The sequence below is a fragment of the Myotis lucifugus genome, unplaced genomic scaffold (assembly GCF_000147115.1).
Source record: "Myotis lucifugus unplaced genomic scaffold, Myoluc2.0 scaffold_88, whole genome shotgun sequence".
NCBI classification, from domain to species: Eukaryota; Metazoa; Chordata; class Mammalia; order Chiroptera; family Vespertilionidae; genus Myotis; species Myotis lucifugus.
Genome location: NW_005871136.1, coordinates 3432534 through 3446755, shown reverse-complemented (window position 1 = coordinate 3446755; position 14222 = coordinate 3432534). Strand labels below are relative to the sequence as shown.

Sequence of the window (14222 nt, the reverse complement as noted above, 5' to 3'; positions counted from 1 at the left end):
AGAAAACTTCAAGCATTAAATTTCGTGGTCATGGAATAGCTTTGCCCTCAAAAAACAAACAAACAAACAAAAAAAAAAAAACTCGTTTCTTTTTAGAGAAAGGTACTTGCACCCAAAGTTTCAAAATTTTCAACATTACAAAAACAACAACAATACACAAAAGCATAGCCAAACATAACAGGACATGTTAAAAACAAAACAAAACAAAAAAAACATAAGTTAGAACCTGAAGATACAAGAAAAACAGAAACAGATCCACAAAGAATCAGACAGTAGAATCATAATATGTAGACTATAGACCAACTATGCTTAGTGATTTAAAGAAAAAAAGGATGAGCTTAACTATATGTAAGGAGTAGGAAATTTTTAAAATCTAGAGAATTTGAAAAAGAGCCACATTTTTGGCTCTCTCATAGAAAAAAAATAACCTAAAATTTAAAAACTCTAAGAATATACCTAAGAGAATTTTGTTAATTTTATTAAAAAATTAGTGAAATAAAAGATGGTTCAGAAAATACAAAAGGCAATAAGAAGAAATAAAACTATACGGAAAATACACAATGAATGGGTAAAAGCCTAGGCAGATGAAGTGAGATGGTGTAAAGTGTTTAACTGGAAACTTGGGAGAGGAAAAAGATAATGAAGCAAAGAAAATATTTCAAGAAATGATGGTTAAGAGTTTTCTAGGATTGATTAAACACATCAGTTCACAATTCAAAAAGCTCAATGAATGACAAGTAGAATAAATTAAAAGAAATTCATACATAAGTAAATTGCAGTGAAACTAAAGAAAATCAAAGACAAAGAAGAAATCCTAAAAGTAGGCAGAGGGGGAAAAAGATGTTACCTTCAAAGGACCCATGGTTAGAATTACAGCTAACTTTTCAATGGAAACTAAAAAACAATGAAATAGTTTCTTCAATATGATAAGGAGAAACAATGCCAACAAAAATGCTATAATTTTCAGCATATTTTTGTCTAAAAATGTCTGTTTTGTCTTCACTTTTTAAGGATATTTTCAATGTATAAAGAATTCTAAGTTAATTTTTTTCCTTCCAGCTCTTGAGTAATGACATTTTACTGTCTTCTGACTTCCATAATTTCAGGTGTAAAGTTTGCCATCAATCAGTATTATTAGTGTGCCTTTTAAGATGGGTGTATTTTTTCTCTAACTATTTTTATACTCTCTTTGCTTCAGTGTTCAGCAGTATTTGTACTACCAAGAGTTTTCTGAGCTTTGTGAACCTTGGATTAATGTCATTCATCATTTTTGGAAAATTCACAGCCACTATCTCTTAAAATATTTTTCATTTCATCTTTTTCTCAATTTCTTCCTCTCTGATCACATATATGGTGACTTTTTGCCTGTGTCTCATATCTACATAGCCTTTGCTTTCTGTTCTTTTCCCCCTCATTCTTCTTTGCTTCTCTCTGTAATTCAGTATGGGTAGTTTATATTGACCTGTATTCAGGCTCACTAATGCTGTCTTCTGTTGTATCAATTCTGTTATTAAACTAACACAATTAATTCTTCATTTCCAACATTAAATTTTCAGCATAACATTGTTCTTATAACTTGACAAAGATAAAACAATGGGGCCAATATATAAACTGGTTACACTTCTGAATATCAATGTAAAATCATCAATTAAAAAATTATTAAGAATGATATTGTGCAACCAAATGGAGTTTGTTTCAGGAATGCAAAGATGGCTCACTATTAAAATGTCTATTAACATGCAATAGATCTAAGGAGAAAAATTATATAATCTCCACTGATGCTGAAGAATCTAATAAAATTCAAAACACATTTTTATTTTAATAACTCAATAAAATAAGAACTGACAGAATTAAAATATAGTATAAAGCCTCAGTAACACAGCATGAAGAGACAGACCAATGGGTGGAATGGAATAAAAAGTCAAAACAGAGCCAGATGTATATTGGAATGTATTATATTATAAAGACAGCATCTCCAATCATTGGCTTAATGATGAATTTTGTTTTTAAAAAAGTGCTATTGGGACAACTTAGCAACCATATGAAAACAACATCAGAATGAAAGCCAAATTAATAAAATATTTCAATGTTTAGTATGAAACCATAAAAGTATAGGAAACTTTTTGATAACTGTAGAGGGAAAGTTTTCTAACTTTGACTCAAAATCAACGTTCCTCTTAAAAAAGATTAGAAAAGTGACTACATACAAATGACAAAAGAAATTTTGTATGGCACAAATGTTCATTCGCAAAAGTAAAAGAAGAACTGGGTAAAATATTTGCAACTGTGTCTGAGACAAAGGTATTAGATCTCTAAATATATAAATAGCTCTTGGAAATCAACAAGAAAATCCAATAGAAGAATGGAATTGTGAAAAATGAAATACAAAGGTCCCCTATATGTACTAACAGATGCGCAACTTCGCTCACAATAAGAGAAATACAGAAGAGCTGTATTTCTATACCATTTCCCCCATCAGACTGGCAAAACAAAACAAAAATTTGAGAACATAATTTGTTGTCAAGGCTAAGGGGAAATGGCACCCTCACACACTGTTGGAGGAATGCATGATGGTACCATTCTTCATGGAGTCTATTTGGTGACACAGATCTAAATATCTATCAAAATTATAAAACTATGAATCCACCCTGACCTGTTTGGCTCAGTGGATGGAGCGTCCGCCTGCGGACTGAGGGGTCCCAGGTTCAATTCCGGTCAGGGGCATGTGCCTTGGTTGCGGGCACATCCCCAGTAGGGAGTGTGCAGGAGGCAGCTGAATCGATGTTTCTCTCTCATCGATGTTTCTAACTCTCCATCATTCTCCTCCCTTCCTCTCTGTAGGAGATCAATGGAATATATTGAAAAAAACAAACAAACAAACTATGCATCCTCTGGCCCACTTTTAGGAATTTATCCTATGGACAAGTCAGAACAAGATCGATGGTATTCAATACAGCATTGTTCTTAATAACAACAGAGTGGAAATAGCCCAAGTACAGCCATCAGTAGAAGGCCAGTGAAATAATCTGTGCTACACCTGAAGGTGGAATGCTGTGCAGGTATGGAAAAGTGCACCGTGCTATGGGAAGATCCCCAGGACATATTATTAAGTAGAAAAAACAAGGTTCAGAACAATTGATACAGTATGTTGTTTTGTATAAGTGGGGAAGATAAGTGTGCATTCACGTTTGCATCTATTTGTAAAAAACACTGGGAAGATATGCAAGAAACCAATAAAATAAGAGCAAGGTGGGATGAATGAGATAGGGTGGGAAGTAACACCTTTCAACATACACTTTTAAATATATTTCTTTAATTTCTGAATATATGAATACATTACTTATCCAATATTTTAATGTAAAAATGGATTATAGAGCCTCAGGAAAATTGTGAAGCTTCTAGATAGCACTAGTAACTAGAGAAGTATAAAATACCATCTCATAACCATCCGAAAGAAATGCGCATAGCAAAATGTTGAGATATGTTAAACATAATGGTTGTTGATTATATCATGTCTGTGCTTTTGTGGTTATTTGAAATAAAGAGGAGGGGGAAAGTAGGCTTACAGTTATTCATATGGAAACATATCTAATACAAGAATAAATAATAATACAAGAATAAATTCTATGTTTCATGTACTCAAAACTGTAAACCTACTTTTGCCCACCCTGTATTTCATTGGTTAAAAGGCCTGGGAGGGGGCAGGAGTGGGGTAGAAGGAGTCAATGCGGGAGAAAAGGAGAACATCTATAATACTTTCAACAATAAAGACAAATATTTTTTAAAATCCAAGAAAATATTCAAGGGTTTACTTATTTCACACAGATCTAGGGGGTCAGAGAGACCAATGTCATCCATTGGAGTTGCTCACTGCAAAACTGTTCCTGCCCAGAAATACAGCAAGAGCAACTATATCCTTTTCAAGAATGAACTGATCATCATTTTTTTCACCACTATCTTCCAAAAGTCATCAGATCCACAAGGTATTGGAATACTTCGTTTTTATACCCACTTTCCTGAAGACAACCTTAGAAGGGGCCCCCAGCCCCCAGCTACGGAGAAGAATGACAGGATGGCGGTGTGAGGCCTACAAGAATGGATAAGGTGGCTGTGCCTCAGTGCTTCTGTGTCCTTGAGTGCCTGTTCCCACAGTGTTTCTTTTTGGGTTTCTGGGGTTGAATAGTGCAATTATTGTAGATGAGATTAGCCACCATCATTTACTCTGTCCTTGTAAAGGTATATTTTGTGGAAGGTCTCATTACCTCTTGCCAGTTCTGCCGCTATCAATCTAGTAGAAACAAATATGAACAAAACTAATTTTACCAAAAAAGGTGAAGCCAGCGATACACACAATACATTTCATACTGCGGTCTCAGTACTTTCAGACAGCCGAGGATAGTTTTAAAAATATATGAGTGGAGCCCTAGATTCTCGAGGGCAGCGATTTTCAACCTCTTTCATCTCACGGCACACATAAACTAATTACCAAAATTCTGTGGCATTACAAAAAATATATATTTTTTTTGCCGATCTGACAAAAAAAATAGAATTTTGATTCATTCACACCAAATGGTTATTGTTGTGTTGGCTGCTGTCATTTTTTAAAATGTGACAATCTAAGGGAAAAGAGGTCAGTGCCCATGACTGAGTAGTCAGGTACTGCACGTTTTAAAAATTCTTGTGGCACATCAGTGTTGAAAATCGCTGCTCTAGAAAACTAACAAGTTGGTGGATGGAGTATTTCTCATCTCTTGGTCACAGCAGGGTCAAATTCACCAAATCAAGGGAATTGCTGAATCAAACTTCTTTGGAAGTGCTTTGAAGGATTTAAGAAACAAATCAGGGAACTGGACTGAGCTCACCCAGCACACCAGTGGCAATGCCAAAATCAGCATTTGCAATCTGCATGGAAGGCAGTGTGGGGTTATAGAAAGGGCGCTGGTCTGAGATGGTGTCAAAGGCCTGGGTTCAAGTTCCAGCTTTACTTAGATACTATATGATCATTGAATGTCTCTGGGCCTCAGTTTACTGATCTCTACAATGAAGGGAGTTAAAGAGATGTCCTCTAATGTCCCTTTAAATACTAGCACTGAATGACTTGAGAGTTTTTATGTCCTGTGTAATTTATAGAATGTTCATTCCACTTCCCTAAACAATTCCTGTCTGTGTGTCCTAACTTCTGCTATTCCCTATCCTAAGCTATAGAATAAGAACCAAAGAAAAATAAAACTAGATCGAGTGATATTTTCATTGCCTCCAAGCCATGTTAAAACATTTGCTTCTTTTGCAATAGCTATGTTTTGTTAGATTTCCAAAGTACAAAGCGCACGTTTATAATAATCACATAATCGAAACAAAGTTCATGCAGGTAAGTCTGTATAAGTATATTCAGATATGTACTTTTTAGCAGCTTCAACTGCAAGATATCAAATCACTCTCCCTTACTATTTTATATTTTGGTATTCCTTTATTGGCTTTTAGAAGGAGAAAAAAAGAATTTCTTTATGGTTCACTAGAGTAAAATATGTAAATGACCATAAAGCTGTCCTGTGAAGTACTAATATTATTACTGCGCATACATTTAATAATACATCATCACACCTCTAGGGTAAAAGCCTACTTGCCAACTCCTGAATTGAAATATCTCCTCTTCAGTAAGAGACACAGTACCTTTTAAAATGCTGAATAAGTGCATTAGCTCTATATCCTGATGACGCTAGCGCTTAATGTCACCTCTACGGTGACAGCAACCTCACTGGGCACTGAGGAAAGCACACGGCTGTGCTCCTACTTCTAGGGCTCATCCAAGCAACCAAAGGTTCAATAAGAATGTCCCTTTCTAAAGCCTGTCCTGAATACTAGTATCACCTTGAACCCTTGGGTTCAATGCCTCTCAATGCCCAGTTGAAAAAATGCAAAACTTAAGCAATCAACTTAAGCCATCTCGTAATGGTCAAATAATCTTTTCACATCTCAGTTTTATTGAAATGATAGAACTAGTTCATTCATTATTGTTTTGTTTTGTTTTATTTTGTTGTTACCATTGTAGTCTTCAGTGTTTGTAGTCTTAACCTTTTCTGGAGGATTTCTTTGTCAAAGGCAGAAAGTTGCTTCAGTTCTTTCTCAGTTTTAGACTATAATGAAAAGGTAACTAAATCATTTCTAGGGTAAAATCAATTGCCTAAACAAACTTGATTCCACTACAGAAGGGCAAACACAAGAAAGGAAGGAGAGTTCTGGTTCGGGAAAACGTTAAGGAATATCATATTAGTCACTGGTGAAATTTAATACTCAATCTCCTTAATTGCTAGAACACTGGTCAAACTCTGGTTGTTGAAAAAGCAAACTCTCCTGGCTGCATTTAACCAAGAACATATCCAGTGGGGGACCAACAACTGAAGGGCAGAAACACAACTGTTTTAGAAATGTGGCCCGTCCGGTTTGGCTTAGTGGTTGAGTACTGACCTATGTATGAACTGAGAGGTCAGGGTTCGATTCCCAGTCAGGGCACATGCACAGGTTGCAGGCTCCATCCCCAGTAGGGAGCATGCAGAAGACAGCCAATCAATGATTCTCTCATTGATGTTTCTCTCTTCTCTCTCCCTCTCCCTTTCTCTCTGAAATCAATAAAAATATATATATTTTTTACAATGTGATTGAGTACTTCCCCCTCAAGGAGTACCAAAGCTCCTCCTTCTGGAACATTGTTGGAGAAGGTATGAAGAAAAGCCCAGGCTAAACTTCCCCCCTCAGATTAATCCCTATTTCAAACAGCTGCAGAGTGTTCCATCGGATGCTTATTTAGGGAGATGAGAAGCCAATGATCATGGCAGCTTGGAGGAGCTGCCTGATTAATTGTGTTTAAGCAGTCATTATGTTTTTCACTAATGAAAGCTTGGTTTTAGGTTCTGGTCATTAATAACCCGTAATAAAGATGAAAGCATATTCTTATCAGCTGTTTATTTCATGTAAGGAAAATTGCTACAAGATAGTTCACCTCTGTCTGCAATCTTTAGAAAATGACTTTATTCAGGAAACCAAGTTGACACCAGAACCTCAGGGTATGGAAATCAACTTCTCCACGGATGACTAACTTTTAATACACAAATACTCATTTTCTTTAGCGCAGGATGATAAATGTAAATATGGTACCAATCCAAATACTTACATAAAATCTAGACCGAGGGCCACTGGGAGAATGCAGCTGCATTTCAAAGTCAATGGATTATGGGAGTAAAAATGCAAATGTAGTAATATGAGAGGCTGGGGAGATGATCACTATGGGGGGAAGCTCACTGCACGGCAGTGAGAGTCTGGGTTCTAACTGTTCTTCTGACTAGTTATGTGACCTTGGGAAGGCCGCTTATTTTCTTAGAAAAAAGGCTTGAAAAAAAGTTTACCAAAAATTATACAAGAACAAAATAGAAAATCTTAGATCTATGTCTACTGAGAAATTGAATACTTTCTTAAAAGCTTTAAGTCAAATAGCTTGAATAATGAAATTTTCAATCATTTAAGGAAGAAAGAACAAGAATCTTAAAGATTCTTTTTAGGAATAAAAAAGGAGAATAATTCCCAACTCATTTTATGAGACCAGTTGGCTTTTTAAGACCAAAGACAAGGGCATTATATTAATAGAAAAGGACGGGCTAATCTTTCTTATGAATTTGGATGCTAAGCTCTCAAACAAATTATCAGCAGATCTAACCCAGTGGTTAACTAAGACAATAACATTTAAAATTTAGGTTTATCCCAGAATATTGCACGGATTTAGCATTTGAAAACCAATCACTGCATTTGAAGAATAAAGGTGAAATAATATGTAATAATCTCAAAGTATACAGAAGTAATTGATGGAATTCAACACCCATTCAAGATGAAAAGAAACCTAGAAATAGAAAATTTTCTTTAACTAATAGAGAGTGTACACTAAAGATATCATATCAAATGATGAAACTCTGACACTTCCCCTCTGAGATTAAGAACCAGAGGACATTAATTATCATCATTTCCATTGAACATGGTACTAAAAGCCTAGCCTGTGCAAGACACAATAAGAAATATAAGGTGTAACCATTGAAGAAGAATTAAATGATCATCTTCAGATGACTTGATTATATATATGCAAAATTCAAGGTCATCTACAGATAAATCATGAGCTAATAAGTTAATTTATCAAGGTCTATAGAGAAAAGATCAACACACAAAATTTAACTCTATTTTGATATACCCACAAAAGTTTAGAAAATAGAATTAGAAAAAAATACCACACTAGCCATAAAAGAAAAAAATGAATACATGCAATGACAAAAGGACAAACCATCCATAAAAGAATAGGTAAAAATCTTAAACAAACACTTTCAAATAGAAGTCATAAAAATAGTCAAAAATAGTCAAAAATGCACAAGAAGATACTCAACATTATTAGTCATTGAGGAAGTGGCAATTTAAAACAAAATAGATCCACTAGGATGACTAAAATTAAAATACTGCCAATGACCCAGAGTTGATGAGGATGTGGAATAACTGGAATCCTCATACACTGCTGATGGAAATATAAAATGCTTCAACCGTTTCAGAAAACTTGAAGTTTTTTAAAATAAATTTAAGCATATAAACTACCTTACAATCCAGCAATTCTACTCCTAAATATTTACCTGAAAAAAGAAGTATACATGCACACATACACACATCTTGTAGAAAAGTGGTTATTAAAGCTTTATTCATAATAGCCCCAAACTTCAAACACTCCAAAGTTACATTAACAGGAGAATGAATAAGCTATGTATGAGCATACAGTGGAATACTGCTCAGGAGTAAAAAGGGAATTACTGATATACACAACATGAAAAGAATCGCAAAAACATTATGTTGAGTGAAAGACATAAAAAAAGAGTATATATTGTATCAATACACTGATTTGAATTCCAAGAACAAGCAAAACTAATGTAGGGTAATAGAAATCTAAGATGGGGATGAAGGAATTAACTAGAAAAGGCATGAAGGAACTTTCTGAGATAATAGATGTTATATATATTGAATGCCCGGGGTGGTAGTTACACAGGTATTTACACTTGTCAAAACTCATCGAACTGTACAATTAAAATCTGTGCATCTAAATTATATGTACTATAATTAAAATGTAATTAAAATCACTTACATCAATATGAAAAACCAATGAATATATGACTAAATCTAACCATAAGGTTCAAAACTTCTACTCAGAAAACTACTGCTGAAATTAAAGAAAGCCTAACCACATAGAGGGATAAAACATGTTTATATAATATGATGATATATAGAGAGGATTATAAAGTAGTGGGAAAGAATGAACTACTCTATAAATAACACTGAACAATGTGAAAAAGACAAATTAGACTCAGTTTTAGGTATTAAATTAAACTGGAGATTGAAATAACTAAAATACTCAATATTTTTTAAATGACTTTAAAAATAAGAACATCAAAGTGAAGTGAAGAATCGCAGGAAGTGATGTGCCAAAGCTGTCTTTTGCCCTAAAGCCTGTTGTTAACCCTTGAACTCCTGCTTTAACTATTGTTTTGTATTCCTAGGACAGGCCATAAAGTCTAGCCAAAGTGGAAATGCTAAATTCAAAATTTACAAAACACAGCGGCATAAGATAGGCCAATTGAGAACACACTACCCCAAACTATGGCAACTTGGCAGGTGCAGGAAGGATTTTTATTTTTTTACTTTCCCCTGAAGCAGGTCATAAGACTTTCATTGGAGAGGTGCCCTCCTAGACTTGGATGACAGGAGCATCCTTATCTGCAAAGACAGAGGGACACTGAGAGGAAGCTGAGCAAACAGGCCTTACTATTTCCCCAAGTTTACTACACGCAGCTCATACCCTTTTTGGTCCTATCACATTTTCCCACAACTGACCACTCCTAGCGTAAAACACTCGGTTTATCCACTTCTTCCAGTCTTCATTTCCTTCTGAAGGCTCCCGTGTCACTTAAGAATTACATTAATTTGTATGCTTTTCTCCTGATAATCTGTTTTGGTTTTTTTTGGTTACAGGGGCCCAGCTAAAAACCTGGAAGGGTATAGGGGAAAGATAATTCCCCTCCCTACAAATAACATGGTTGAAAATCATCAGAAACAATAAGCAGCAAATGAAATAAATAAATAAATACACACAATATATTTGAATTATCAGATATAAAATATAAGTATGTATAAATAAGTTCAATGCATTTTAAAAATAAAAGGAAAACTTGAAAAATAAGAGTAGAGAGCACTTTGATTTAAAGAAGAATCAAATAAAATTTCAGAAATGAAAATAATTATAATTGAAAAATTGAAACTCAGTAGACTTCCCTGAAGAGTAAATTGTTGAATAGGTAAGAAGTATCCAGAGACATCTACAGAGACAAAGAAATAGAAAACATAAAAGAGGTTAAAAGGAATAAATAACAGAGTAATAATAGATTAAGTAATAGAACAAAGCGTAACTAATTAAAATTTCAGAACAAGATAATAGAGTGGAGAAGAGCTAGTAATCCATATGGGGGGAGGGCGGGAGAGGGGATAAACATGGTCCCCACCTCACACATACACAAAAATGAAATCAAAGATCAATCACTACTTAAACCTAGAAGCTAAAACTAATACCCTCCTAAAAGTAAACATAGGAGAATACGTTCATGATCTTGGAGAAGGCAAAGATTTCTTAGCAAGAAGGCAAAAAGCATTAATCCTAAAAGAAAAACACTGATAATGTGGATTTCATCAAAATGAAAAATGTCTGCTCATTAAGAAATATCATTAAGGAAATGAAAAGGCAAGCTACAGTCTGAAAGAAAACATTAACAATACATATATCTGGCAAATGACTAGTATTCAGACTATAAAGTTATAAAGTGCTCTTAAAGTTAATAATAAAAACATATGAATGGTTAGTAAGCACATGAAAATGGGCTCAATGTCATTCATCATCAGAGAAATGAAAATTAAAACCCTAGAAGACATCACTTTATGCCACTAGTCTATCTAAAATGAACACGACGACACCAGGTGTTGGCAAGGCTGTGAAGCAACTGGAACTCACTCTTTGCTGGTGGGAGTGTAAAATGGCTGGACTACTTTGGAAAAAATCCATGTCCCTGATGTGGTATAAGCTGTGCGTTTAACCTTCCTCTGTTGGGTGACATGGGCCCAAACTTCTTTGCTTAAGCTGGTTCAGGTCAGGTTTCTCTTGCCAGCGGCCAGTGAACTATGGCCAACACTAAACGATAAGAAATACAGACTGTGCCCCTGGTTATGTGCAGCTTTCATGCTGGGCAACGTAGAGCCAGAACCACTTCACCGCATGTCATGCAACGGCTTGAATTGTCCTGCTCAGCTACCCATCCACACAGCCAGCAACTCTGAGCTGCGGCCTCAGTGTCTCCTGTTGCTCTTTACTGGCTGTACGCTTCTGTTTTCTCCCACAACGAACGCCCTTCTGACGCAGACAATCTGGGTCACTCCACGTGAACGGTTCAAAAAGAAATGTGGAGGAAATGAGGATAGGAAGTAATAAATGGGAATGGTAAAATATTAATTTGAAAACCAACTTTGGATACTTGCATATTGTACATGCAGTCTACATGACCATCAATTAAATGAATAATTTCCATCATTATGCAGGGTATGGCCTTCAAGAAACTGCTGTGGCAATAGTCACCGTCTCATACTGTATTTAAGAAAGAAGTAAGATATTTGCACATTCTCAGGATTAAAGTAACTGCATCTGACATAGACTAGTGAACACACAAAAGACCATTCTGAACTGGGATTTATATTTTCAAAATGTCAGACAAACGCAGCAACAAATCAAATGGAAAACACATGGGGGTATTCAGTTATCTTCCAGTTCCATTTACATATAAATAACCTCAATCTACTAACGTGCCATCTGGGTGTAGGGTCCTTCCTGAGCCCTGTATTTCTCAGGCTTGTAAACATTGGAGAAACCAGCCAGGTGGGATTTATATCTGCCTCAACATTATTTCTGTTGGAGGCATTTATTCTTTTGTTCTTTGCCTGGCGGATCTTTGCTTACTCTCATGTAGCCAAAATAACCATTCCCTGCTTTGCATCCTCATGTTTTCCATCTGACCTTTCTTAAAGGGCGGAACTTTTAAATAAGGAGAACGCATACCTGTGTCATAATACACAACCAGCCGTTGGCTGTGATTGCCCACAGTCTGTGGCTCAAAATCCACTTCCAGTTGCATGGACTCTCCCACGGTAAGAGTTCCAACAGAGGGCTCCACGGAGAACGGCCTGCAACACACAAGACACACCATCAGCACACGTTCCTGACTGTGTGAGGGGAGAAGGTATAAGAGCTCTAGATCTGTAGGTGGTCCAGTCCCGACACTGTAACTCAGTGCTGGTGAAGTAGACTTTCCCCCCCGAATGTGAAAGAACTTTAGTTTTAATGTTAAAATAACGGCAATAGCCGAAACCGGTTTGGCTCAGTGGATAGAGTGTCTGCCTGCGGACTGAGAGGTCCCAGGTTCGATTCCGGTCAAGGGCATGTACCTTGGTTGAGGGCACATCCCCAGTGGGAGATGTGCAGGAGGCAGCTGATCGATGTTTCTCTCTCATCGATGTTTCTGACTCTCTATCTCTCTCCCTTCCTCTCTGTAAAAAATCAATAAAATATATTTTAAAAAAAATAAAAATAAAAAATAAAATAAATAAAATAACGGCAATAGATCAGCAAGTTTAAGAGAAAATTAAATGATGAGATCATATTCTTGTTTGTGTCCTTGCCATTCGGCAATTCCTTTAACATTCATCGAGTGATTCGGTAAGGGACAGATTTACAACATGTATGCAAATCACGTAATCTGCAAAAGAACAGTACCTTCGAAGGGATAAAGATCAATTTTTGTGAAAGTTCAGAGAAAAAAAGGGCTTCGTTATGGAAAAAAATACCAGAGTCCCCAACGGAAAGTGATGACTCAATCACAGAAGGTTCATCTGAGGGCAGTTTAACAAGGAATCTACTTAAGGGGCCCAGGAGGAGGGCTAGAGGGAAACTACAAGAGACCACTCCATCACCCAAGGTTATTAACAGTAGAGCTGTTACCCCCTCTAGGCCCAAAGAGCCAAGGAGAAAGATTGGTTTTGAAAACCCACAAGAGTCCTAAGAGAACGCTACCTTATGAGGAGCAAAGAGCTTTAGTCAAGAGAGACAGCCAGCCCCCCTTCAGAGGGGAGACACCAGGGGGAGAAGTGTCCTGTCCTCACATCCTCCTGTCTGATTGCCTGCCCCGGCTCCCAGTGCCTGAACCAACCAGAGGCCAGCGGCCGGGAGCCCGCTGACCTGTGCCATACCGGCCAGCCTCCTGGGCGAGGGCAAGCTGGGGAAGGAAGGGTGGAAAGCATTGGAAAAGGCAGACGGGGACAAGTTTGGTGTCTTCAAAATAGAATTTGGGCACGTAGACACTATGGGAGGTAGGGAGGATTTGGAAGCCGTTTCGTCTAATTGTCCTGGAAGGGAGTCGTAAGCGAGAAGCTGGATCTGATCATGAAGTGCCTTAAATAATTTACAGAGTTCTTCCTCCCAAATCGGAAACCCAGCCCACTTCATTATTTTCACGCTCCATTTCACTTCTTCCAATTGCTCGCTTTTCAAAGTAATGCATTGTGCAACGTCTGGCAGGCTAAGCTATTTCTGATTAGTTACTTATATCACAACCGACCCTGAAATCCTCCCTTAGATAATGAGCTTAATTTCAGAACACCTAAGCTTTCTCTATGAGGGTGCAGAGCTTACGGCCAAGTCAGCACTGGGTGGTACCTGAGATTATTACTGCGGGACCTGTGGTGCTTCCTCCCATAGGCAACTGTTTATTTTCTCTGATGTTCTCCTTTCTTTACTCTTCCTCTTTGATATTAGCCCTTTTCCCATTCCTGCAGCACCAATCCTCAATAAACCCCAGACATTGCTGCACAGGCACGATGGTGCAGTGCTTATTGGCCTGGAGTCAATGGAGTAAGTTCAAAACCCAGCTCTGCCATGACCTTGGGCAAGTCATTGAACCTTCAGTTTCCTCATCTATAAAATGAAGGTAATGACAGCACCTACTTCATAGGACCCTATTGAGGAATAAAGGAGTTGATATGAGAAACGTGCTTAGAATAATGCCTGGCACATGGGGAGTGCTAAAAAAAAGTGTTTGTCATTATTTTTGTTGTTG

General features: G+C 36.9%; 1 protein-coding gene across 1 annotated transcript in view; it reads right to left on the bottom strand.

The window, feature by feature from the left end:
* The window catches only part of HYDIN (HYDIN, axonemal central pair apparatus protein), a 330325-nt gene that overhangs the window by 223142 nt on the left and 92961 nt on the right, over positions 1-14222 (bottom strand). Inside the window, exon 8 of the mRNA XM_023756097.1 lies at positions 12170-12294. Within this exon, the coding sequence (XP_023611865.1) occupies positions 12170-12294 (125 nt within the window). The remainder of the gene's footprint in view (positions 1-12169; positions 12295-14222) is intronic.